This window comes from Plectropomus leopardus, chromosome 11, assembly GCF_026936395.1.
Source record: "Plectropomus leopardus strain MGB_pleo_1.0 chromosome 11, ASM2693639v1, whole genome shotgun sequence".
In the NCBI taxonomy this organism is placed as follows: Eukaryota; Metazoa; Chordata; class Actinopteri; order Perciformes; family Serranidae; genus Plectropomus; species Plectropomus leopardus.
The window spans coordinates 35718979-35744019 of NC_142186.1; the positions used below are offsets into that span (position 1 = coordinate 35718979).

At 40.2% G+C, this 25041-nt stretch overlaps 1 protein-coding gene across 2 annotated transcripts in view; it reads right to left on the reverse strand.

Annotated features, from left to right (window-relative positions):
• Positions 1–2173: 2173 nt before the first annotated feature.
• The window catches only part of LOC121945558 (collagen alpha-6(VI) chain-like), a 50530-nt gene continuing 27662 nt past the window's right edge, over positions 2174–25041 (reverse strand). For both annotated transcript variants that reach the window (XM_088084723.1, XM_042489795.2), the window contains 21 exons: positions 24738–24803; positions 23733–23786; positions 22802–22837; positions 22648–22710; positions 20032–20094; positions 17140–17202; positions 16581–16643; positions 16441–16491; positions 15720–15755; positions 15539–15601; positions 15379–15441; positions 14775–14810; positions 14588–14624; positions 14286–14297; positions 11804–12294; positions 11317–11407; positions 10520–11173; positions 10324–10417; positions 9215–9342; positions 8764–8802; positions 2174–7807 (listed from right to left, as the gene is read on the reverse strand). In XM_088084723.1, the coding sequence (XP_087940849.1) occupies positions 7572–7807; positions 8764–8802; positions 9215–9342; positions 10324–10417; positions 10520–11173; positions 11317–11407; positions 11804–12294; positions 14286–14297; positions 14588–14624; positions 14775–14810; positions 15379–15441; positions 15539–15601; positions 15720–15755; positions 16441–16491; positions 16581–16643; positions 17140–17202; positions 20032–20094; positions 22648–22710; positions 22802–22837; positions 23733–23786; positions 24738–24803 (2439 nt within the window). In that variant the 3' untranslated portion in view covers positions 2174–7571. The remainder of the gene's footprint in view (positions 7808–8763; positions 8803–9214; positions 9343–10323; positions 10418–10519; positions 11174–11316; positions 11408–11803; positions 12295–14285; positions 14298–14587; positions 14625–14774; positions 14811–15378; positions 15442–15538; positions 15602–15719; positions 15756–16440; positions 16492–16580; positions 16644–17139; positions 17203–20031; positions 20095–22647; positions 22711–22801; positions 22838–23732; positions 23787–24737; positions 24804–25041) is intronic.

The window sequence follows — 25041 nt, forward strand, 5'->3', positions numbered from 1 at the left end:
ACTGTTAGTCTCAGTGGAGTGTCTCTTTGTAACACTTAAACTGATTTGGTATTACAAAAATGCCCTTTTCCTGCCAAATGTTGGGCCTTGTTGGCACCATCAGCTGCGCTCCGTGTGTGTGTGGAGTTGAGTCAGTGCCGTCTCTCCTTAATAAAAACTTTCTGGCCTCCCTTGACAATCCAAAGCTCAGAATCCCCCTCTTCTCCTCAAGGAATAAAAATAATCTGAACTTTAACCAGATCAACATTGAAACCACAATCAAAGAGTTTTTTTCTGGACTTCAACAAGAATTAAGTTATTGTTTGTCAGAAGTCTTTCCCAACAATGGGAAAAAAGTCAGCAAATACAAGTGTCCTACCTCCCTCCCGGGAATCCTCTGGTCCTCCGACTGGCTCACAAAGCTCTGTGGTGGACCGTCCACGCTTATGACAGCTGTAACACAATGACAATAATTCAGTTTTAGTCATACAAATTCACACAGAATCCTTCAATGACCCGGTGGCTCACCCGGTAGAGCGGGCGTCCCACGTACAGAGGCCGTGTCCTCGCCACAGCAGCCGCATGTTAGACTCCAACCCCTCTCTCCCCCTTCCATGCTTTATCTGTCCTATGTGATAAAGACAAAAGACACAAAAAGTTATCTCGGGGTAAAAAACAAAGTCTTTAGGATTAACAAGTAACAGTAGTTTGAGTACATTACTTTTGCTCCATTTGTTCGTCCCTGGAGTCATCGACTGAAGCACCTGTTTTGAGTTTTTACTGGGATGAAGGGGGACGCTCTAGAAAAATGGAATCCAGTTTCCTTAAAACAAGCTGAGAAAATTAGGAGTACAGTAGCAGGAGGACACTTACTACAAAACTTAAATCTGCAGAATTTACACAGAAAACTTAAAATTCATAGGAATGGAAATCAATTCCTGCTGAAAAAACCCAACTTGAGCATTTTAAGATGGTTAAACTGGTTGAGCAGCCTGTTTTCCCATATTAAGGTCTGTTTTTGCATAATTTGTGATGGTTTAGCAGGTCATACCAGCGTGACTGTCACTCTAGCTGGTTAATTCATTCAAGTTCCTGTAAGATTGAAACCAAATCAGTGTCCTTTAGTTCGGAGAAACAACAGCGTCATGAGGGGGAGGCGTGAAAAGCAGAGGCCATAAATCAGTTTGGTCTGCTGTCGTGGGAAATGCAGAGATTTTTTTTATATGATGAAAACAATGAAATGCAAATGCCCACCAAAAACTGCTTCAGCTGAACCATCAAAGACCAGCAAGTCGGGTTCAGGACCATCTTTGAACCCGCTAAAAACGACTAAAACCAGCTACCAGCAAACTGTTTTTTTAAGCTGTATATTCGAGCAGCGATGTGGTGCCACAGTCAGGATTTTAGAAATACAAAGACCTGAAATCCATGTTATCCTGATGCGACTTCTCCCCTTCACAAATTTATGCTCATGCATTAAAATGAAGTTTTAAAAAAAACAAATTATTTGAATTTAGCATATTTTGATTTCAGTTAGTGGTTTGATAAAATTTCCTACAAATTTTACATTAGATTCAAATGGTGTTTCAATGACTCCGAACCACCGCTGATAATATTCTAAAAAATATAAAAATACCATGAGGAGTCAGTTATTATTATTTTGTTAGCCTTGAGGTTATTGAAATTATGTTTGTAAAAATAAAAACTTCTCTTTGAAGCTTGGCGGGTAGATACATAACACGAACATTAAACTTTAAAGGTTGGTTAGCTCGACAGGCTAAAGTGGCTAACTGACACTAGCATAATTCCAGCTAGCATTAGCTCGTTTGTTATCGATTAGCAAAGATCAGATGGGCTACTTATGTTTTTCCGCCTTCGGGTTATATAAACTGTAAAAAGTATTGGCATTAGCCTGTAAAATACCCACCTAACATATTTTTAATCGTATGAATACAAACCCTCCATCGAAGCTTGGCCAGTAAACATATAACGTTACAGTTAAAATTGAACTGTTGTTCAAAAACTAGCTAATGTTAATTAGCAGTTGGGGCGTCAGCTAGCTTAGCATGCTAATGTGGCTAACTGGTTCGTTAACAGTGCAGTAGTTCACCAACAGGTGTCAACGAGCTAATTTGCGAACATTTTAAACACATTTTGAATTACACTGTAACATAAAACACACCACCACAGGTGATTTGTGATTTATGCAGTTTTTATTAAAAGTAGCCTGTAGCGTACGCTAGCCACAATAGCTAATGTAGCTAGCCGGATATGGTTCCGGGTCGCTAGCTTACAATTCGATCACTGCGCCAAACTCCATTCAAAACACTGTCGTTTTAACAGCGTCTTTCTCACCAGTGAAGCTACAAACACAGGATAATGTTTCTCAGCGTGTTTTTGATTCGTTATGATCCTCTCTAAAAATCGGCAGACATCCAGTACAAAAATCATCAGTCAAACGCCTGTAGCACCCTTTCAACGGCTCACGGTCCATCAAAAAAAGCAATGCTCAGATGCTGTTTTTCTCACTAGTGAAGCTGCACACAAAGAATATTTCTCAACATGTTATTTTGATTCATTACGACCCCTTTCCATAAATCAGCGGTTAAAGAAAGCACAGTTAAAACGTCTGCAGTGCTCTTTCAACAAGCCTGCTTCCATTAAAAACACCAGGATGCTTTCCCGCAGTGAAGGCGGGATACTTTTGACGTCTTTTGTGTTTGTTTCATTATGATCCTCTGAAATCAGCATTCATCCAGAGAAACATCACTGCTGCTTCAAAAACAGTTTGTACCAGCAGTTCTCTTTGGTGCAGGCCGGAAACGTGTACCTCACTGAATAAACTGAAGTTAGAGCTTTCCTCCCGGGATCGCAGATTATTTACACAATTTAAGACATTTTAAATGAACACAGAATTTTACAGGGATGAAGAGGAGGTTTGACAGTTTTTCTGTAAATAATAATAAAATATTGTAGATGGGATTTAGAAAATTATTTTTAAAAGCTAAAAATGTCCAGAAAACTATATTTATAATTACACAATTATATACTTACAACTATTAATCTCCAAGGTCATTTTATGTGACTTTTTTCTATATTATGTGTATTATGTGTTAGTTTTCTTTTTTCTTTTTTTTGACAGATTTAGTGTTTTCCTGCATATTGAAAGTAAAATTGCGTGGCAGAATAACCCCTTTGAGAGTGTAATTTGTTGTGCAGTATATTCTTAAACCTTCTCATTTTATGAAAACATGATTTTCAGGAGATACAGGGATAAAGAGGAGGATTGACAATCACAAGATGTGTGTGGGAGCCATTTCGCATATTTATTTTGTATTATTATACAGATTAGTTTGATGTGTGAAGACTACATTATTTTGACCTCTAGATGGTAGTAATATCCTGTAGTCTATGACAGGTCCTACAGTTTATGATGTCACATTGGGTCATCGTGGGTGATAGATACATGTATTTTTAAACACAGGCGTGGGCACATATGGTTCTTAACATAATCACAGCAATAAGACAGCAAAGGTAAACTGGATCGCTTCACTTTATCATCACATCACAAAACCACCAATCATCATTCTGCAATAAAGGGGAACATCACCCAAAGATACTTCATTGTTCAGACATGCAGGAAAAACTCAGGAGGAAAAAGGAGCTGAAATCAGAAACTGAACTAGCAGCCACTGATGCTAAGCTGTCTGTGCTGGATCAGTCGGGTGGGAAGCCCCAGAAGCGTCCAGAAGCATCTGAGGGCATGAATTCATACGACAGCGGAGAAATGAAATTACAGGCACGTCATACAAACTCAACTCAACCAGATCTGTCACAACAGCTTCATTAAACATCGCTAGGTGCACTTCCTAAAGAGAGCAAGCGTGCACAAACCCAGGAACAACGTCCACTTCACCAGCTCCCGCATGATTTCCCGTCAAGGAAACACATGCACATCCCACAAAAGACAGAAAGACACAGTGTGGTGTCCAGTAACACTCAAAAAGACCACAGGAGCCATAATATTCCTACAACTCATATCTCAAATGGAAAGACAAGACAGACCATTGAAAACATCATTTAACTCCAAACTGAAGTTACTGCTCGACTGCTGTGTTTGAGGGGGACCCTCGACTGTGTGGACCTTTTATCAGAGCTTTTTAAGAAAGGATCTGAACTACCTGGGACAGTACACCAGAGGGCAGCCAAGAGACGGTGTCAGGAGCTGCTGTCATGTGCCAGATGGGCCTGGCTATGAAGGAGCTGAAAATTTGTTAAATGAACATTTTGGAAATGAAATGAGAATTGCAACCGTGTACATGTAAAAGACCCTGGTCTGGCCTTCAGTCAAGTCAGAGGATTTTGGCACTCTGCGTGCATTTTCATTGTTTCTCAGAGGATGCTGTAATATAACGGAAAGTTTGCAGAAATAAATGTGTCTTCCAACCTCGGGCGCAGGGGCTACAGTCATGTTTCCTGACTTGGTCAACTTCATCGAGCGACAGGTTAAGATTCTCTCCGACCTTCTTTTTGGAAACATACAGGAAACACAACCTCGCAACTCTGTCAAGTGAAAGGTCACGCCAACACCTCTCAACAAAGACAGAAGTCTTTCCACCGTAGCTGCGGTCAGCACCTCTGAAGAGAAAAGATCTGCAGAGCAGCAGGCCCTCAGTATCTCCGCTCCATCTTCAGGCAGGTCTGTTCCTTGTTGTGCATGTAGAGGTGGTCGTGCTCGAGAGCGACGTGCACACCGCCAAAGACCTGATCTCTTCAGGGAGAATGGGGTTTGCTTTGGCATTTTAAGACCTGGGCACGTCAGCAAGGATTGTAAAAATCACATCACATGCAGTGTGTGCACCCTAAAGCATCCCACGAAAACCGAAAACACCCGAAAGGCAGTCACCAAGCAGTGCCCCTGTTTCTCAGCCTCTGTCCTCTCAGTAATAAAAATCAAAGCAAAGAGTGGAAACGTCTTGTTTTCTTGGACTCAGGTAGTTCAGCCACCTTCTGCACAGAACATCTGACGAGAAAGCTGAGTTTAAAATCACCAAAACCATCATATTCCTCCGTACTGCGGGCCAGGCCAACACCGTGAACACCTTTGTCTCGACTGGGCTGGAAGTGTCAAGTCACAACGGTGACCGGTTTTTTGCTCTCTTCGATGTTTACACCCAGGGGAAGAGGCGCAGCTGCCCTGCGGTCACCGTCCACACAGTCTCCACTGCCGGAGTTCAGGATCTGCTGATTGCTCAGTAAAATCAAGACTTTCATGAGAAATCTTCTGATGAAGTTGGGACGTCAAAGGAAGACCTGAAGCCGGATTTCCATCGCTTGCATGTGCTTACGGCTCCGCTGCGGTTTTGCTCCGTGCTCCCTCGACCGTCAATCCTCACCGGTTGCATTTTGTGTCCGGCACGGTGCAGCACTGCCGGATCAGCTGGAGTGGCGAAACCGAGGAGTTCTCACGGTAATTACAAAATCACGTGCAGTATATCAGTACAGAAGAAAAAGTAATAACTCCATGGATGTATTATAGTGAAGTCAAATCACTCCCATAACTCCCAGTAAGTTGCTCCACGCCATTTTCTTACAATGGCGGTCCTTATGAAAGGATGTGTGCTGTCATAATAATAATTTTGTGGTTTTCCACCTCAATAATTAGCTTCTCTTTGTCGTGTTGCCAGTAGTGACCTCAGAAAACCTCTGACCTGTTGACTCCAGGCCTGGATCCGCTCATTTTGACGTTTTGTTGATGTAGTTAAGGGAAATACGACCATACGTAAACACAGAGTGTTTTATTCTGAAAATTCACCAGATGTTTTAATGTTGTATCGCTGTCTGATTTCCTGTCTGCTGTGTGCTAAATTCAGCTCAATTTATGTTGAGCGATCCGGCATCTGGCAAAAATAGGAGGCGTATCTGATCTGCAAACCTCCGTCTGCTGTGAAGGAGCGGACCGCACGCGGATCCGGACCGCACGCGGATCTGGTGGATTCCATTCGTTTTACAGAGAACTACTAAATCATTTACCAATTTTCATTTCTTCATGTTTTTGAAAGAAATAAAGCCAACTCTAGCTGAGGCTTAAACTACTTTAGTTTTCAGACAAATGCAGCCGAGTAAGAAGTATAGAATATAGAATAACATGGAAATACTCAAGTTAAGTACAAGTACCTCAAAATTAAGTGCAGTACTTGAGTAAAGATTAAGTTAGATTTTACCGCTGGATATAGGTAGACAAGAGTACTGAAGTACACTGAAGTCAGTCTGAAGTCACTGTGAGGAAACGGCTAATTAAATCATTTGGCTCTACCTCGTGGCTATGAGACGTTACTGCACGAGTCTGCTGCAAACGAGATTACTCTGGTTAACCCTTCGCAACTTGGATTATCAATTATCTATGTTCAGACGCCTTTGACAAGCAATTCAACCTTTGAAGACCAAAAAAAACTGGTTGGATTTTTTAGAAAACATTGAAAAAAGGCAATCAGCAACTTGCCAAGAAAAGCTGATTTGGAAAACAATTTATAAATGTCCAGAGAACTATATTTATAATTATTATAATTACGTGTTTACAATTGTTACTCTTTTTTCAGGTAATTTTCTTCTTTTCTTTTCACTCTCCTAATTTCTTGAAATTTGTTGCACATGTTTTCAAAAGAAGTCAAATCAATTTGCTCAGGTTTCAAAGGTTTAAATGTGTGTCAAAGACGATGAAACAGCATAAGAAAACTGATGTCATTCGCGGTTCAAAGGGTTAACAGAGTGAAGTCTCTGTGATTATCTGAATACAGGAACTAAATACTCAGATATGGACCTACTGTATATATGAAAATAAAAATCTTTAACCCCTTAAATCATGAGGGCCTTGCAACCCCCTGTGAGGCTTTGGTGACCCCTGGTGGGGATCGGGACCCCCAGGCTCAAAGGTGTTCAGTGTTTAGAGATACATAAACAATCTGTATATTGATCGACAATGCTTGAGTTTTGGTGTTATCTTAAATGTAACTTTTAATCAGAAACTAGTACAAAATGTAAAATGATAGCTGCATAAGTGATACTAAATCCAGATGAAATAGATGATTTGTATTTCAGTGGTATGTGCTCTGGGTTTTGACCTGCAACAATTTTTCTTCTTTCAGGAATAGCACCTGATGTCATTAAAAACAAACAAACAAAATATCCTGAAAGAAGCTGCCCAGCGCTCAGAGCAACAGTCAGGTACAGCAAAATGTAAGATCAACGTCCAGCAGACAGTTGTCGAGCGCAAAACACCCGCTGAAAAAATGTTTAAAAAAATCTGTGGTGAATTCTTAAAATAAGATGCTATTTAAAAAAAAACATGCATGTTCAAGGAAACAAAGTCAAGGCAACTCATCAGGGGAGGAACACATGTTTGATTTGCTGTGATTTTGGAGGAGTGTTAAGTTTCCCTTGTGTGTTGTGGTTTGCAGTTTAAACTTCCCAGGACAGACCGAGCTGTGAGGAAATGATTTCAGCACTCTGTGAGGTCGCCTTGTGTTTTTTCCTTGAAGATGCATCTATTTTTGGAAGATTTTTCCTGATTTAGTGTAAAGCGGCATTTTTGTTCAGCCGCGCCGCTGATGCCCTGCGACACCTCTCCGTCCTCCTCTTCTTAAACGACTCCTCGTCTGGCAGACTCTCACACAATCCAACTGAGTGTCGAAGCGATTTCCGTTGCCGTCGCAGCCGCCGTACCAGAAGCGAGTGCATCTACCTTTCTTGCTGTCGAAGAACCACTTCTCGGTGAAGTTCTGGCAGCCGCCGCTGTCCATGCGGAGGTGACAGACGTCTGGAGGAACACCTGAGAGAGACATGCACGTGTTACACTGAGCAGCTCATTTCTATCTCTTTATTAAAACTTTGCAGATTTATTTCTGGTGATAAAGTCCTTTGAATTAAGGGAATATACCACGTGTTTGGTTTTATACATCTTTAAATATATAAAATATATACATGGATTATTAAAATAAAATCTGTGGTGTCTGCAGGATAGTTACTGGTAAAGGTGTGTTTATTCAGATCTCTATCATCTTCTGTGTTAAACAGCAGCTGCTCTTCCTCAGGTCTGCATTGTTTTAAATGTATGAATAAACACATGACAACACTAATAAAACACACAACAATTAACACAAACTCAAAGATCATCTGATACAAACAGAACGATGCATCGCTTTAATAGTTGAGGAATTTAAGTACCTGGAAACTTATCAATTAAGTCACAATAAAAGCTGGATAGAAAGCTCAAAATCCATTTCATATCTCCAGGACCATCAAAAGTATATATAATATATAGTGTAATACACTATTTTTGTGTGAATAAACATAATCTTATGTTTTTGTGAAAAAAAAACACCTTGGTAATGAATACCATGCCATTATTACTCGCTAACTCAGTCGTCTGTATTGAACTGCAGGGAGGCAACAGAAAATGAGTCTGTGATGACAGTCGAGCGGCGTTAAGATGTCAAAAAAAAAAAGACAGAAGTTTTTCTCGAGTTGTAGTTTGTTGTGTCACTGTGCACTGACGCAGCCCTCTGCATACGAGTGTGCAAAAGCCATTCAAACATCGCGTGGGTTTGTTCTGGCACAAAATAATTTCTGGATGCTGATCACTGTGAAACTTTCAGCTTACAAAAGAGGAACGCGTCTTTGTTTTGAAGACGAAGAAGAGATCACTTCATGCTGAGTGTTCCTCCTCGCTTCATCAAAATCAAAAACAGGTGGGCAGAAACGATCGGAGCAGTTTGGTTTTTTTACCTCTAGAGACGGCGGTGACCTCCCGCAGGACGGCTGTTTCTGTGAGACGACACAGGACACGAGCGTCAGGTATTTAACCAACAACTGCTGTTTTTTTGTTTTTATTAAATCCAACACTGTAAATGTATATTTACTCCATCAGGACAGATGATATATTCTTTTTGGAATCTATAATAACAATAACATATAATAATAATATAATAACACATTTTATTTATAAAGCAACATAAACATAACAATAACATTACACACAGATCAAATACACAGAAACACATCAACAGCACAGAAAAACACGCTGCGCAATCTCACATTAAACGCTTCTTATAACTGAGTCTACACCCCTCCCAAGACACAAACACAAACAAACCCGAAAACATATTTAAAGTGTGTGTGTGTGTGTGTGTGTGTGTGTGTGTGTGTGTGTGTGTGTGTGTGTGTGTGTGTGGTCTACCGATGACTTTAGCTCCAGAATGGGAACTCTGGCCGTCTTCACTGGTCAAAGCGGTGGCGACGTCCAGGTGTGTGGTCTTTCCTCCTCTCTGCTCCCGAAGCTCCTCCTCCACCTCCGCTAAGCCCTGACTGGACACACAGCGGACACATTTCACTGACTCATGCCAACTTTTCTCCAAAATTATCACAAAGAGTTTTGGTGATTCGAGTAATTTGAATTTGGGGGTCGACCGATAATGAGACAGATAACTGACTTTTGGACGGATTCATTTATTTACAATAATAATGAAAATCTTTGTGTAAATATACTGAATTTATAAGATTTTTTCTCCCCGCACCTTTACAATCATGGCATGAATTGCATGAGCGGAATAAAAAAGTGGAAAAGAAATTGGAATATAGCAAACTCCAACACAAAACTTTGATCAGGTGAAAATCTAAACAAAAAAAGGACGTTTATAAAAATAGCTCCTTGAGATTTTACAAAGTACAAGTTCTGCTCATGATGAAACTTTCTTTGCCCTTTTGATTTAAATATTTGAACCGATGACCTCGTATTTTACATCCACGTCTCTGAAAACATGGACGCCACACACAGACGATCTCTTCCATGAGAGCAGTTTACAGATGAACGTGGATAATTCAGAATCTGACGGATGAGACGGGAAACTAAAGGGCGAACGCGTGTTTTCGCCTTAGGAACAGCGTTCCCCTCAGCGTGAGATCAGCAGACTCCACTAAAGCTTTTAAACGTCTCCTCAAAACTCACCTTTACAAGAAAACCTCTTCTGAAAATTATGTTTTGACATAAAAATGTCGTTACATTTTATAGTGGTCTTCTTTTAGTTTCCCCGTGTGACTGTTTTATGCACTTCTATATACTTTGCATTTTTATCTGTTTTAAATTTAAGAGTTTGTTCTGTTACTGGAATGCAAAAGCCGTAATAAATTATAATGAAAAGAAATGACCTCAGACTTCAGAAAATGTCCCCTCTGTATTATTCATTTGAGCCCTCAGATACTGCGTTATGTTTGTGGTGAAAGGTGCATTTTAAAGTTTGATCTGTTCCCTCTGAGCTTGTGTGTGAATCCTCACACAGTGTGTGTTACCTGCTTTGAATGTTGAATGTTTGTCTTTCAGTTGGCTCTTCCAGCCGCCTGCAGCTCTGCTGTAGAGACGGAGGAGGATACTTGTTCTTTCCCACTGAAAGAAGCACAAACATTCATGTTTGTTGTAAAGAAACAAGAAGAAGAAGAAACGTACTGAAAGTTGAGATCTGGAGAGAAACGGTCGGCGGGATCTTACTGTTGAGGGCGGTGAGGAAGACCCTGAAGAAGCGCTGAGCGTAGCCCTGCTCGTCAGCCTTCAGTCTGCTCATGTGGATCAGGTGCTGCACGACAGGCTGACTGGCCAGCTCGTCCACCTGAGCCCGGTCGTAACGATCGCCGACCGCCACCACGAACAACGCCACGCCCTCACACTTGGCCCTCTGGGAGATGTAGCTCAGCTTGGCTCGGTCCTCGTAGGCCGTCTTGGTGCCCACCACGGTCAGCACCGCCCTTTTCCTCCGGGGCTGGCTGGCCTTCAGGAGCACCTCCTTCAGGGTGAACTCCAGCGTCTGTCCCAGCGCCGAGGAGCCGCCCTGCTGCGTCATGTTCTGGATGAGGTGCCTCCTCATCAGGTTGCTGTTCTGGTAGGTGCCCAGTCCGAACTCCACCTTTGGAGCGCGGGTGCCGCTCTGCTGGACTACAGCCACCCGGGCCTGGGTACCGGCCCTGCGGGGCTGCGAGCTCACGGCCAGCTGCTCCACCACGGAGCCCAGCAGCTGCTGAGCGCCGGCGTACTCATCGGCCTGCATCTCCCTGGAGCTGTCCATCACCATCACCAGGTCCACATCCACGTCCTGAGGCGGCACCGGCTCCTGGATGAAGGCGCACAACTCTGAAGGCCTGCAGGGGTCTGAGGAAGAAAGAATCACTTGTTAGGTCATAAAATGTCTCTGTTATTTATCTGTCTTTGAGTTAAATATTTCTTATTGTACTTTTTTGATAATATTACTGATAATGTGTATCAAATGTTAATCCATGAGGCTCAGTGCTCACCGTAACAGATCGCACAGCTCTTGACCTTCACCAGGTCAGCAGCCATGTCCCTCCCCATCACTGTGAACACAAAGTTTCTCGTGTCGTCGACCTGAAGCGAAGCAGCAGAGGTTAAAAGTTCAGTATTTCTTTTACCTGCACTCCAACAAAATTATTTATTTGGCGAGAGTTTGACTTTTTAGGCAAAGCTGATGTTTCTAAAATTATTTTTCCAAATGTGTTCTTCTGACACACAGTAAATAACAAAGTGAGACTCTTTCTTGGATCTTCTAATCTAGAAAAGTGTCCGTCCTGGAGGACAAACGTACTCAGCGGTCTGATCAATGACAGTATGCTCTGTCTTGATGTCTGAAGTTTGGGGAGATCAATCATTCCTGACACTCTGACAAACCGAAGCGACAACGTTTAGTTTGGACGTGATTCTGAGGCCGCCGGGTAAACGAAAATGAACCCCAGCTCCTGAACTCTGCAGATTAACCAAACCTACCCTCATTGCTTCTTCAACAGCCGGAGCGTTACGCAGAGAGACGACCGCCGGGACGATGTTGAGGGCCCGGTAGTCCATCATGGCGGTGACAATCTCAGAAGTGTCCTGTGACAGCCCGCCGGAGAAGAAGACGGCCACCTTCCTCATCATTACTCCAGCTCGGATGCGTTTGAAGATGTGCTGACCGACGAAGCGCATGGCGGCGCCGAGGTTGCGTCGGCTGGTCGTCCTCTCATGGGCGATGCTCTTCACAGATTCGATCAGCTGTCTCTTGCGGCGGTAGTCCTGGAAGCGGATCAGGTACTTGGTATTGGCGTTGTAACCCACCACAGCGACGCGAGCTCCCGTCGGACAGTTGCTCTCGGCGATGGTGATGTCCTCCAGCAGGGAGAGGAGGGCGACGCGCTGCCTCTCGAAGGCCACCGGGGTCACGTCCTCCGACATGTCCAGACCGAACACCAGCTCTGTGGGGTAAGCTGGGCACTCCTGACCTGGAGGATTTCGTGTTGAGAAAAATGGAGAATAAAGTCACAAATTTCTAAAAGCAGAAAGGTGCGTTTAAACTTCAGAATTCATAAATTTAAGAAATTCAACCGTTTTATTTACATTCAATTAAAAGACGTGAATAGAAGCCAACAGATGAACCCCTAAAGGTCCAAGAAACACCCAAAAACCTTCAAATCGTTTGTGGTGAATAAACATGAGCCCTTTTTACACAGAGATCACACTATAGAGCCGTTACTATAGAGTCCTTCCTGTACGCTGTCTTTGCATTTTTACACAGAACCAGAGAACAGCTGCATCATGCTGCTCCCACGTGTGATTTTAGACAGTATGCCGGCATCAAGGAAAAAAAAGACATTACAACAAATAACCATTACAGGTCTCTAGTATGACATATAACATACGTGATCTGCTTCGATATATTGATTAAAGGAGAAACGATCACATAACATCAATGCAAAGTGTTGATCCATATCATCCTCTTTCAGATGCACCTATATTTTGAAATTTTGTGTCACTATCGAAAAGCATTCAGGCAGATGATGGCGAGCAGCCAAGAAAAGATGATGAGGAAACGTTATTCATTCTGGAATAAATCATGGTGCAAATATTTTGTCTGTAAGTCAACAGACAGAGCAAAAGTCATGTGTAAACACAAGCTGTGCTCAGGAAACACGACATCTCTGCCAGCATCTCACTTTACAAAATTCCTGCTAACGCTATATTAGTTGCTCTTTTGCAACAATGTTAGACTGGAAAAAACATGCAGCAGACTGAAATTCATCCGTGCTGTTCTGTCAGGAGATGCAGCAACTTAAACCTGCGGTGAGTCAGAGAAAACAAATAATACATGTAAACTGGTTATGAAAAAAAAAGTTATGAGCAAAGGAAAAATTCGCTAGCCGCAAAGCTAATTTATGCAATGTAAAATGTAATAGGCTTATGCTATCAACGTTAGCATGCTGTATATGTGGGAGAAACTTGACTTACAAAAGACAGCTGTTTTGTCTATGACCTTGACAGTTATTATTGAGCTGATTTTCATACTTTTGTCAAAAGATTTTGTTGTTAATCCACGTTTTGAGATTGTGGGAGAAGCTGGGAAAAGTCAGATCAAAAGATCATGGTTTGAGTTAAAACATTTTTTTCCAGAAAGCATTTTCAAATAATGTACCTGTTTTAATTCTTTTCAATTATGTATATGTTGTTTTTATCTTTTCTGGACAAAAACAAAAAAATAAAGGGGTGGCAGCTTCTCCTGTAACCGACTGTGTTACATGAGCAAATAATATTAGCTCATATCGGTGACAGGCCCCTAAATCATATTGAATCAAAATCGCATCTGGCAGACTTTGTGATATCGTCAAATACCATTGTCCAAAGTATTGATAAAACATTGTATCATGATAAAACCAGTGTCTGCAATTAAAATAACAATGACATAATATGTCAATAACAATCATTTAGCGTCCCTGCTACATGGCGGCTGATCTCGTCCTCTTCTCTGAGGGCAAGGATCTCCCGGACATCATTGTTTTTCCAATTTGTGGGCATTTTTGGCTGCTTTTCTTCGAGATGCTAGTAACTGCTGCTAGCTGCATTTTAAATGTCCCGTGGTGGGTCACACCCACAAACAAAACTAAAGTGTGCTTGGATGTTTTCTGAATATAAAAACACTTGATTAGTGTTAAAGGAGCTTCATACATATTCTGCTCCTGATCTTTCATGTCATTAGAAAACATAATTTAAAGACATTGTTTAACCACATTTCTTTAAATCTTTGAACAATGTATTTAAAATGACGTTTTCTTACATATTTAAAAGATATTGGTCAAAGATTTAACTACTCAGAGGAAGAAAGTTATAATGATGACAATTAAACAATTAGGAATCATAAAATCATCCACAAATCTCTCAGCTGAAGTTTTGTCTTGTACTTACCACACTGTTCTGAGTGACTAAATGCAGTTATACGTACCGTGGCAACATGCTGCATGGAGGAAAAAAAAATGTTATTTAGTTTTGAGCTCTTTCAGCAATGACATGTTAGTACTTTTTGCATTGTTTGTTTTGACGTAAGCTATGTTGCAAAAAAAAAAATCAATTGCAATTCACTATTGTTAAAGTAAAAGTAAGTAATATAAACTGTTTTAAGACTAATACACACAAAACTTTTTTTTTTATCCAAAAAATTAAATTATCAATTTACAGTCTCATATGACTCACATTTTCATGTCTTATTTAAAAAAATCTAGTTCACAAAGAAACTGAAACACTTACGACAGTTGTCTCTGATGTTGATGACCAGCTGGCAATCCTGAGCAAACAGAAAATATGTCGTATCAATACATTTCATATCTCCTTAATGTAGGCAGGTAAAGTGGAAGAAAGGAGAAAGTAGCATGAAGTAGAAATATTTATTTTGTACTTAAGTGCAGGAGTTGAGTAACTACCACCAGTGACTTACAGACATGGCTTTTTCTCCAGGAGGACCTCTGGAGCCCTGAAAGGAGGAAAATGATGGATATGTTGATGATGAAATGACGGATGAAGTGCAACAACAATTGCCTTCAGTGTTGCCAGATGTATGATAATTATCATATTTGTACAATAACATTGCCCTCTGTACGATCAATAATTCCAAATTTGCCATAATGTAAGATAATTTGACCACTGTGACACTTACAATAAGCACTTTTAGTTTACACGTCTCATTTTAACTCAATTATTTCACACACACACACATATATATATATATATATATATACATGATATTTTTCCTAGTCATTTGACAATTTTTTAAAATTTTTTCCCTGCTTTGCGTTTTTTAAATTACTGATTGTCTTTTATCCCTGTGCTTTTGAAAGAAATTTGCTGTGGTTTCAAAGGGTTAAAGAATGTGAAAATGTTCTGGGAGAAACTCAAAATACAAATATTAACCTGAAAATGAGCAGAATGTGAGACTTTTGAGCTAACAAATCTTTGCTGATGTCTTTGGTGTCTATGAGAGTGAAGGTGGAAGAGTTCCTGTTTTTGCTGATGACTGAACTGAACTCTGGACGTCCTCTCACCCTGTGTCCTGAATATCCCGGGTCTCCGGGACCGCCTGGTCCTCCCGGCCTGCCCGAGTCCCCCTGGATGGATCACATCAGAAATAAAAAGTCACAGATGAAGCACAAACAAAATCATTTAAGAAAAAGAAATAAAAAATGCAGGCATGTTGTCGCTCACCCCTCGACCTTGGTTCCCTTTCCGTCCTGGATATCCTTTGGCTCCGCTCAGACCGTCCTCACCCTGAACATACAACAAAACTGCTCGCTCAGGTCTCGACAGTTTGGACTGCTTCCTAATTTTCACGATTCGGCTGCAGGTTTGATTTAAATCTCAATTCTGAGAAATTAGATGAACTCACCGGTAGACCAGGATAACCAGGGAAACCAGGATCTCCCTAAAAAGAGAAGAAAAAACGTGATTATCTGACTCTCCGACATCAAGAGGATTTCCATCCACCAGCTTTTACAACTTTTTATTTAATTATTACAGAGCAAAAACAAAAATGAGCATCAGTGAGGTAAACATGTATTCATACAACTAAAAATATGCTGACACAAAGGTTTTTTCAGACGGACCATTTTCACATTTCTCATTAAAAGCTGATCGTTGCATTGCCTTTTTATCATAAATCTGTTCAACATTGTCCAGACGGTGTCTCAGAGTAGCAGTGGCAGTCGTCTTTGCAACATTTCTTTTTATTTTTAAAATGTATTTTGTCTTATAGTAATGCCCTCTACAGCACAGACAAACCTCTTCGTGTACACAGACAAAGAGTAAAGGGCCGTCCACACCAAGAATGATAAATATAACTGTAAAAAGGAAGTTTTAAAAATCGATCCAGCTCAGGCTGATGGCGGAGTCCACACTGCAACTATAACAACAACAAAAGTGGTGATCGATATCATCTCAAGTTTTACTCCAACTTCAAGATTTTTGCAAAAGTCCGTTAAGTTTAATTTGTGTGTTTCTGACGCATTCATTCATTTTTTTTGAGGAATTTCTGGAAATTTGGTGAAAATTTGCTCTTAGTTTAGGTTGAAACTTTCACGAGATATTGAAGTGGTTAAGATCATCTGTACCTTGACACCTTTGGGTCCCTGAGGTCCGTGTCCGTCTCTGCCGTCCTCACCCTGAGACACAGACAGACGGTCAGAGACGCTGACTGAACTATGCAAACAAAGTTTACATCACACAGTATTTAAACACACAGTCTCCTCACCGGCATCCCTCTGGGTCCCTCTGATCCCGGAGCGCCTTTAACCCCCGGCTCTCCTGGTTGGCCCTTCAAAAACAACTTAAGTGAATGCACTTTCAAACACTGATTTAACCCTTTTACAACTGAGCAAATTGACTTTATTTCTTTCAAAAACATGGGAAGAAAGCAAAGAGCAACTCAAGAAAAGGCCCAAAAATTAGCAAGATGTTTAAAATGTTAATGGAAATTACCTGAATATAAGCACAAAAAGAAGAAAAGCAAGAAAAAACAGACAAGAAAATTATCTGAAAAAAAGCAATTAAATTATAAAACATATTTTTTGTAACATAATTTTAAATAAAATCAATAATATAGTTTTCTTGACATGTTTTAAGCAAAATGTCAGGTCATTTTCTTGTCACATTTTACTTATCTCTTGCAATTTGTGTGACATCTCTAGCCAAGTTGCTCATTGTTTTTTCCCTGTATGTTTTTTTTCCAAGAAACCAAAGTTTAAATGCTTGAATACAGCACAAGAAAAGTGATTAAAAAAAAGTTGATGGCAGGAAATGACGTCACACACCTTCTGTCCGTTAGGGCCACGGTGTCCGGCTGATCCCTTGTTTCCAGGTTTTCCTGGTCGACCCTGCAGGAAACAAAACAGTCGGGTACTGCGTTCATCATGGCTGTATGTGTGAACCCCCCCCCCACCCACACCCCCACCCACACCCACACCCACACCCACACCCACACCCACACCCACACCCACACACACACACACACAGAGTTTCTATCAAAGCCGCTGAAAAAACACCTGTTTCTGATCTGGTGTTAAAATTCAGACACTCACTTCCACATCTTTTGTAAGTGTCCCTCTGCGGTTTTCTTTTTGGACTGAGATTAATGACATCCTTTTCAACCAAAATTACTTACAGTCCTGAGCTGATGTTTCTAGTTAGACCGGAGGAACTCAAATGGAGAAAAAAATAACAATATCTGATAAGAATATTATTGTTGGCCTGTAAGAAATCCCTAAACAAGAAATGTCTGAAAAAAGAAACACCCAGTGTTGGTCTGATGTAATATACAGTATTTATGTAATGGAGAGAATGATCATCCCTTCAACTGGACAAAATGGATAGTGCATACACACATATATATATATATATATATCTATATATATACATATATATATATATAGATATATACCTGTTTATTTAAGTCTTTTATTTAATTTTTATTTCTTTCTTTACCTTTTTATATTATTTATTCAATTTTATTTATTTAATTTTCTTTCTTCCCTTCCTTCTTTCTTTTCCCTTTTAACATGACTGAAAAGTCTTCATGTATATTTGCATGTGTATTTTGTTTTTTTTAAATTGACATAAAGTTAAAACACTAAATCAAAAACAAACTAAAAAATCAGGATACATCAACAGAGGTAAAACACGATATACGAACTGTGTTTATGTCAGCATGCCGAGGCTTTTTAAACTGACTACAAACATGTACATCACTTACATGCATATTTTGGTAATAATGGCAAAACCTCAGTTGACAACTTTGTCACTGAAGCAGAGTGCGATCAAATTAAAGTGTGTGAGCTGAGAGCTGAACCGCATGTTTTTACTTTAATGCGTATTTTACTGTGTAATTCTCACTCTCATAAATAGTGATGTTGGCTGTGTGCAGTCAGGTCACACAGAGCTGTAATCACAAACAGATGCAACATGAGCTCATACTGCAATTTAAACATAATGACTTCACTTTTTTTGCAGCAGTAATAAAATAAATCTTAAGTGAAATAAGGATCAAATAAAAAAAAAATTGTGGTAAGAAAAAAAAAAATCTCATGAACGTTGGCCTGAAAATCTGTTTATGGAAACGTGTTTTCTCTCCATCAGATCGCCTAATGATCTGTGTAAATACCGCAGTTTGTTGTTACAGTAAACGTTTCTCAATCATGTTTTCTGATCAAACACGATTTCTGATTTCTGTTCTGTTTCCTGTTAGAGTCCACATTGTATTATGTATGTCCAGGACTGGTGGACTCCTGCTGTCCTGCTGCAGGTCTCAAATATGTCAATTTGTCCTAAAATCTGAGTGGATCTAAGTGGACTCTCTGACAGCTCTGATCACATGATATGTCATCGTCATGTAACCTGTTACAGCCCCACACAGTGTCCTTATGGTATTTAATCTATAGTGTCCAACATTAATTTAATCTTTTGTAGCAGGATTAACTGGACTGGATCCAGACTCTCCAGCATGAACAAAATACTGAACTTAAATGGACAGTTCGGCCCAGAACCAACACTTCATATTTTTCTTATATCTAATATGTTTGTATATGATCAACCTTCTTAGCAACCAAATTATAACGCTTTACTTTTACAAAGTTAGACTCATGCACATCTATCCACTTGCTGCAGCAAATTTTGCAAATTTACAATCTGTAAGATTAATCCTCCAGTTTATTTACTTTCTTAATTTAAATACTAATTTATCTGGGGTGCTGTTGTTGCTTCTGTTGCGTGTCCTGTTTTTTGCTCGTTCACTTGCTTTTGAAATTGCTTGATGGGTTGCATAAGGTGCAAACTATCGTTTTACTGTCTGATTTGCTTCTGTACTTGTAAATAACACTAACATGTAAAAAAAAAAAAAAAAGTCTATCTTTAAAACCTGGATCCACAACACTTTTCTTGTGCAGCGTTCAGAAACATTTTACAAGCTATATGTCCTTTTAAAAACTGAGCACAGGTCTTTCAAAAACGTCGGAAAAAAGGCAATGACCGATGTCCCAACAGTTCCCAGAAATTTTAAAGAAGGGAGTAGCATTAGAAAACAATACAAAAAAAGTCAAAAATGGTCAGAAAACTATATTTAGAATTATAGTTTTACAGTAAAATTATATAAAAATCTAAAAAAATAAAAGTTGGTTTTTTTTTTAACTAATTCTTTGCAAATTTTTGGGCCATGTTTTGTTAAGTAGTTTTTTTGCCTTCCACCAATGTTTTTGTAAGAAATCAAAACAATTTGCTTGGGTTTTAAAGGGTTAATACAGACAAATACTGTACCAGTACTGATTCATGTCTTCAGTCTGGTCTACACTGTTAACAAAGACCTGCAGCTACTAATCACAGACGTGATTTCTGTCTCTGCTTGCTCTTGTATAGTCTCCATTTTTAAATCTATTCTTATTTTCATTATAGAACTTTTATTAGTTATTTTGCCAACTCTATTTTCTATTCTGCCCAACTTGACCTTTTATGGTTCAATAAAGGGTTACTGTATCTCATATGTACATTGAAAGGGGTTTTGGTCATTGTCCATACTAGAAAGATCACTTAAAAAAGCCATTTCAGTTTAAAACAGCTAAATCCAGAGTCCTCGTTCTCTTTAACAATACACCGTAAAGTTCAACCAAACTAACACGCATAGACGAAGCAGGAAGATGTTGAGGTGATTCACTGACCTGAGGTCCAGGAAAGCCTGGGATCCCTTTTGGTCCACGTTCACCGTTTTGTCCTGCGGGTCCCTGCAGAGACAACATACAAATCAACACAATTCTGGACTTGTTATCAGCAGATATTCAAAATTAAATGACTTGAGTTGGTCAAAAACACTTGATCTGGACATCCCTAAAAGATGACCTTGAAAATGTATTGTTGATGCATTAAAACATGCATTAAAAAAACTTTGGGTGCATCTAAATTATGCTCCGGTGCACCTAAATGAAAAACTTCAGTGCACTAGTGCAACCAGTGTAAAAAGTTACTCTGGAGCTCTGTTGTACAGAATATTACTTCACAACCCGTAAAGTCTTTCCAGAGAACTCTGAGGAAAGCAGTGAACCACAGGAGAACTGGAAAGCATGAATACAGAACGAGCGAGTTCTTTTTATTGGCTCGTTTTTATGTCTTCCTTTTCTGTTCAGCAATGACCCTCACAGACACATGGTTTCTCTTTCCCTGAACAGCTCTGCCGAAATTCTGTGGAAGTCTGTCCCCTGGCCAAGACGAAAAATCTGCCAGATCCTCCCCTCTGACTCCACAGCTCTCCATACTTTTCCTCATTGTTGCTCTGTACATGTGTGTGTCAGAGACAGTTGGAGGTTTGGCAGAAGGACGACTGTGTACAGCTGGTGTTAGTGAGTCTGAGTCCTCTCTGAACCTCTGCTGTCTGTGTTTGGACATTTACAATATCAAACAGCTGCGCTGGCTCTAAACTCCTTCACTCTGGATTTGAAATGAAGACTAAAAGAGTTAAGGTCCTGATGGTCAGCTTCTCTTAAGGTTCGGGGCACTGGGAATAAATAGGTTACAGTTCCTCGCAGCGTCATGCACAGACACTGGGACGTTCTAGTCAATGCTCGTTATTCCACCGAGGATGCCTCAGAGCGTCTCAGCAGCGTCCCAGAGGCAGCTCGTCGCTCTGCTACGCGTGAAATATGCGGCAGCTCTATTTTTGCCGGACAAGGACAGCAACCATGTCAAGAACCACAGAGCAGATGGTACCAGGCAGGAGGTCAAGCAGCGTTGCATCCAGTCAATTTTAAAAATAAAACACATCGGACAGACATGGGATCATGCTTAACTTGTCTAAAATGTTACACCAGTACAACAATACAACAGTATCTGCTCCTTCTCCGTCCACCAGCCCGCTGTTTTCTTTTCAGCAGCAGAATTAATGCTCCTTCTAACAGCCACTGGACATGAAATAGACAGAAAGTAGATAACAATTAAGAACAGTAACACTGTTTGGTTTTTATTAACCAAAAACACGGTCAAAATCTCCTACATATCTATTTCGTTCACAAATTAGTTATTAATTATTGATCTCTGTCATTATTAAGACAGATATGTTTTTCACTAAAAAACAGCCACAAATCTTCTATCTATTCCACGTGGACGTCACCTGGATCTACTTTCACGCTGATCTGTATCAATATCAAGATGAGCATGTTTTTGACTGAGACGCAGCCAAAATTTTCTCATCCTCTTCGTCCCTGGCTGGATTCTGAGCAGCAGCACAACAAAGTGCCATTGTAGTATCACAATAAAACAAGGAAAAAAGACCAAAAAATCAAGGGAAAATGACAAAATAAGCACATAAAGTCTACAGCAGCAGCTGGCAGGACGCTCTGCTTCTGAAACCCTCACAGACTGCTCCCGGTGGGATATAGAGCCGCGTGGAGGATGGAGCAAAGATTTCAGTGGAATTGAGGGTTAGAGAAAAGGGCACTTGCACAACAAACATTTCTTGGCCGACACAAGAGCTGCTGGTCTACTGCTGCTTCCAACGGTTAGTTAGTTCATGTTTTTGCAAACTGTTCTCACTTTGGACTCATCAAATGGCGCTAGACTGACAGTCACGCGTCGTGTCTACCGATGACGTTTTAGGTATCTCTCTGCGTCAGCTGGTTACGCTTCCACGTAATTGACAAATGCACATGGTGGGATGACGTAGCCCGTTATATGTACACACGTGCATGCACACACATTTCTTAACATATTTTGTATACTACTACTACTACTAATAATAAATAAAGTAATAATATGTGTTTTTTACATTAATATTAGTATGATCATTATCACTGTTATTTTCCATGTTTCTTGCATTCATAGATTTAGTTTTATATATTACTGTGATTCTGTCCCTGGTAAAAAATTGGTAAAAACTTGTAAAAATCTTTAAAATATTTTTTGGCTCCCCCTCCATTGATGTATCATGTTGGCGGCATTCATGGATATAATAAATGACACCTGAGAGGGTTTTTTTATTGCCAGTGCACACGCTGAAGAGGGGCGTCTTGACCGAAACGTTTGTGTGACAATAAAAATATGTTTCAATAGGAGTTCTGTCTGATTTGACTGTTTTTAATGAGTAAATGAGCAAAAATTAAATAACATACATGGTTCAAAGTAACTAATGAAATGTTAGGAAATGTTTAGTTTATGTTTCTACATTTAGAATTTGTTTTAGATCAGTTTGTTTTGCAATATCACTACTGTGATGGAAAGGTGAGGAGGTGGAAAAACTCTCAATAAAACATCAGTGTTACCTGTTGATCTTCATGCTTTTCACTCACCTGTGGACCAGAAGCACCTGGGCTTCCAGGAAGTCCCGGATCTCCTGGGCCTCCTCGTTCACCCTGCAAACACACACAGTTTAACAGAGTATTTCAGTCTGTTGATAGATTAACTTTTACCGACAGAATCGAGTGTTGTTTGAGTTCCTCCTACCTTTTCACCCGAAGGGCCTCTTCTTCCATCTGGACCCTGAACACCAGAAACAAAACATTTTAAGCTTTGTATACACAATACATATTTAACAATCCTAAACAATTCTGAGAAGACTGGGAGTAAAAACTAACTGACTGACTTCTGCAAAGACCAAATTAATTTAAAAGTTTAACCTCTTTTTTAAAGTCGTGAAGAGAGCAACTTAAAAACAACAAACAAGGAAATTATCTAAAAAAAAAGTGCTTAAAAAGTTATTGGAATTCTGTAACATAATTTTTAACATACATTTATTACTATTATAATACTATATAATCATACAATAACTCTAAATATGGTTTTCTGGAAATGCTTTTTTTAGACAATTTTTGACTAATTTCTTTTTCTAAGTTTGCAGAGCATTTCTTGCACAGTTGCTCATTGCCTTTTTTGTCTCGTGTTGATGAAAAAATTCAGCCCAGTTTGCTGAGCGCTCAAAGTTTTAAATACTTGTGCCAACTCTGCAACAGCGTCCAGGATCGGCTCTGAAAAATCAAACATTTGACAGATTCCAGCTCATGTCGGGAGGAGTCTGGCCTCCTCCTCCACTTACAGATTTCTGTGCCAACTGGCTGCAACTCGCACTTACTGGGGCTAACTAGGACGGTCTTCACAGTTGTGAATGCTACAGAAAATCCTGTCTGAAGTCGTGTGTTGTATCCCTGCATATGAACACTGTTTTATTCACTGTGACAATATGAACAGTCTGGTTTGTTCATCAGAGCATGAAAACTTTCTGATTAAAGTATCTCAGAATGGCACATTGTTATTTTTCACCACAGACCATTGCCACTAAAAATATACATATGTATATAATCATCAGATTATGTGCATACACATATACTTACACACACTGTAAACCGAAAAATTGCATGTATGAGGTTAGAAATCTCACCGGGTCTCCAAGGCCTCCATCCTCTCCAGGTTTCCCGTCCGGTCCAGATGAACCCTGTAGATTCACACACATTATGTAAGACATATGACAAATACATGTCCACGTCTGCTCCAGCGTGCAGACGTGTCCAACAGCCCGCTCCAGCGCGGACATGTCCAACAGCCCGCTCCAGCGCGGACATGTCCAACAGCCCGCTCCAGCGCGGACATGTCCGACTTCCGCTCCAGCGCAGAAATGCGTGACACCCCGTTCCCATGGCAGCAGTATCTGTCATTGTGCGCAACCAATACGCACCGAGGTGGCTATTAATAGCACCCATAACACTGATTGATCACATGTGTCTGTAAGCCATGCATCACCAACTGGCGGATTGCGGTCCGGATCTGGACCAAAACTTCGTCCTATCTAGGCCCGTGGCCAAGTTGTAATAAAACAGACATAATGTTGCCCATGTTGGGTATTTCCGTTATTTAGAAATTCAATTAACCCTTTCCCCACCGGGACTCCCACACATCTGTCCTGAGTCTCACGCTTTTGGGGTCTGTCTCACGCTCTCATGACACTGAGGAAAATCTCACTGGACTCACTGTAACTGGACCTCTTTGAATTTTAGTAGAATAGGTCCTCCAGATGGTGACGCCTGTTCTACAGTATATTTGTCATGTTCAATGTCTGACAGAAAATAAATATTTAAACTAAAGTTAACCTTATGATATCTTCATATCTCACTTAGGACTAAAAGGGAACCTTCAAGCTTGACAGAAATAGTGATTTGATGTATGTCGTGATATATATCGATTCGACTGAAATGAAAAAAAAATACCGTGATAAGACTTTATTCCACATCGTCCAGCCCTATGTCCATGTATGATCTGAAGTAGAGGACCTCCATCACGTGATCATAATGTCTCAGTAAGCCTCTGATCGTATGTTTCTTAGTGTATTTTGGAGCTTAAAGTTAGACGTCATTACATCAACATAGATTCAGTGTGTGATAATTCTCACCTGTAAACCAGGATACCCGCGCTCTCCTTTTTTTCCTGGCTCAATGTTATCACGTCCTGGTTCACCCTGTTAGACAAAACATGAAGAGTTAACTCAGTCCGTCACACAGACTGTATATATAAAGACGGACAACATGACGAAGTGCAACTTTTCAATCTCTATCGCCCCCTGGTGTCTGACTGCAGTATAGTTCATAAAGCCCGCCCCCCCATGTTAGTGAATGGACTAAACTAAAAACTTAAAGTACACCCCAAGTAAATTTTTCCCAAAGATAGTATCTGTCACTGAAGGTAGTTCTTATCTC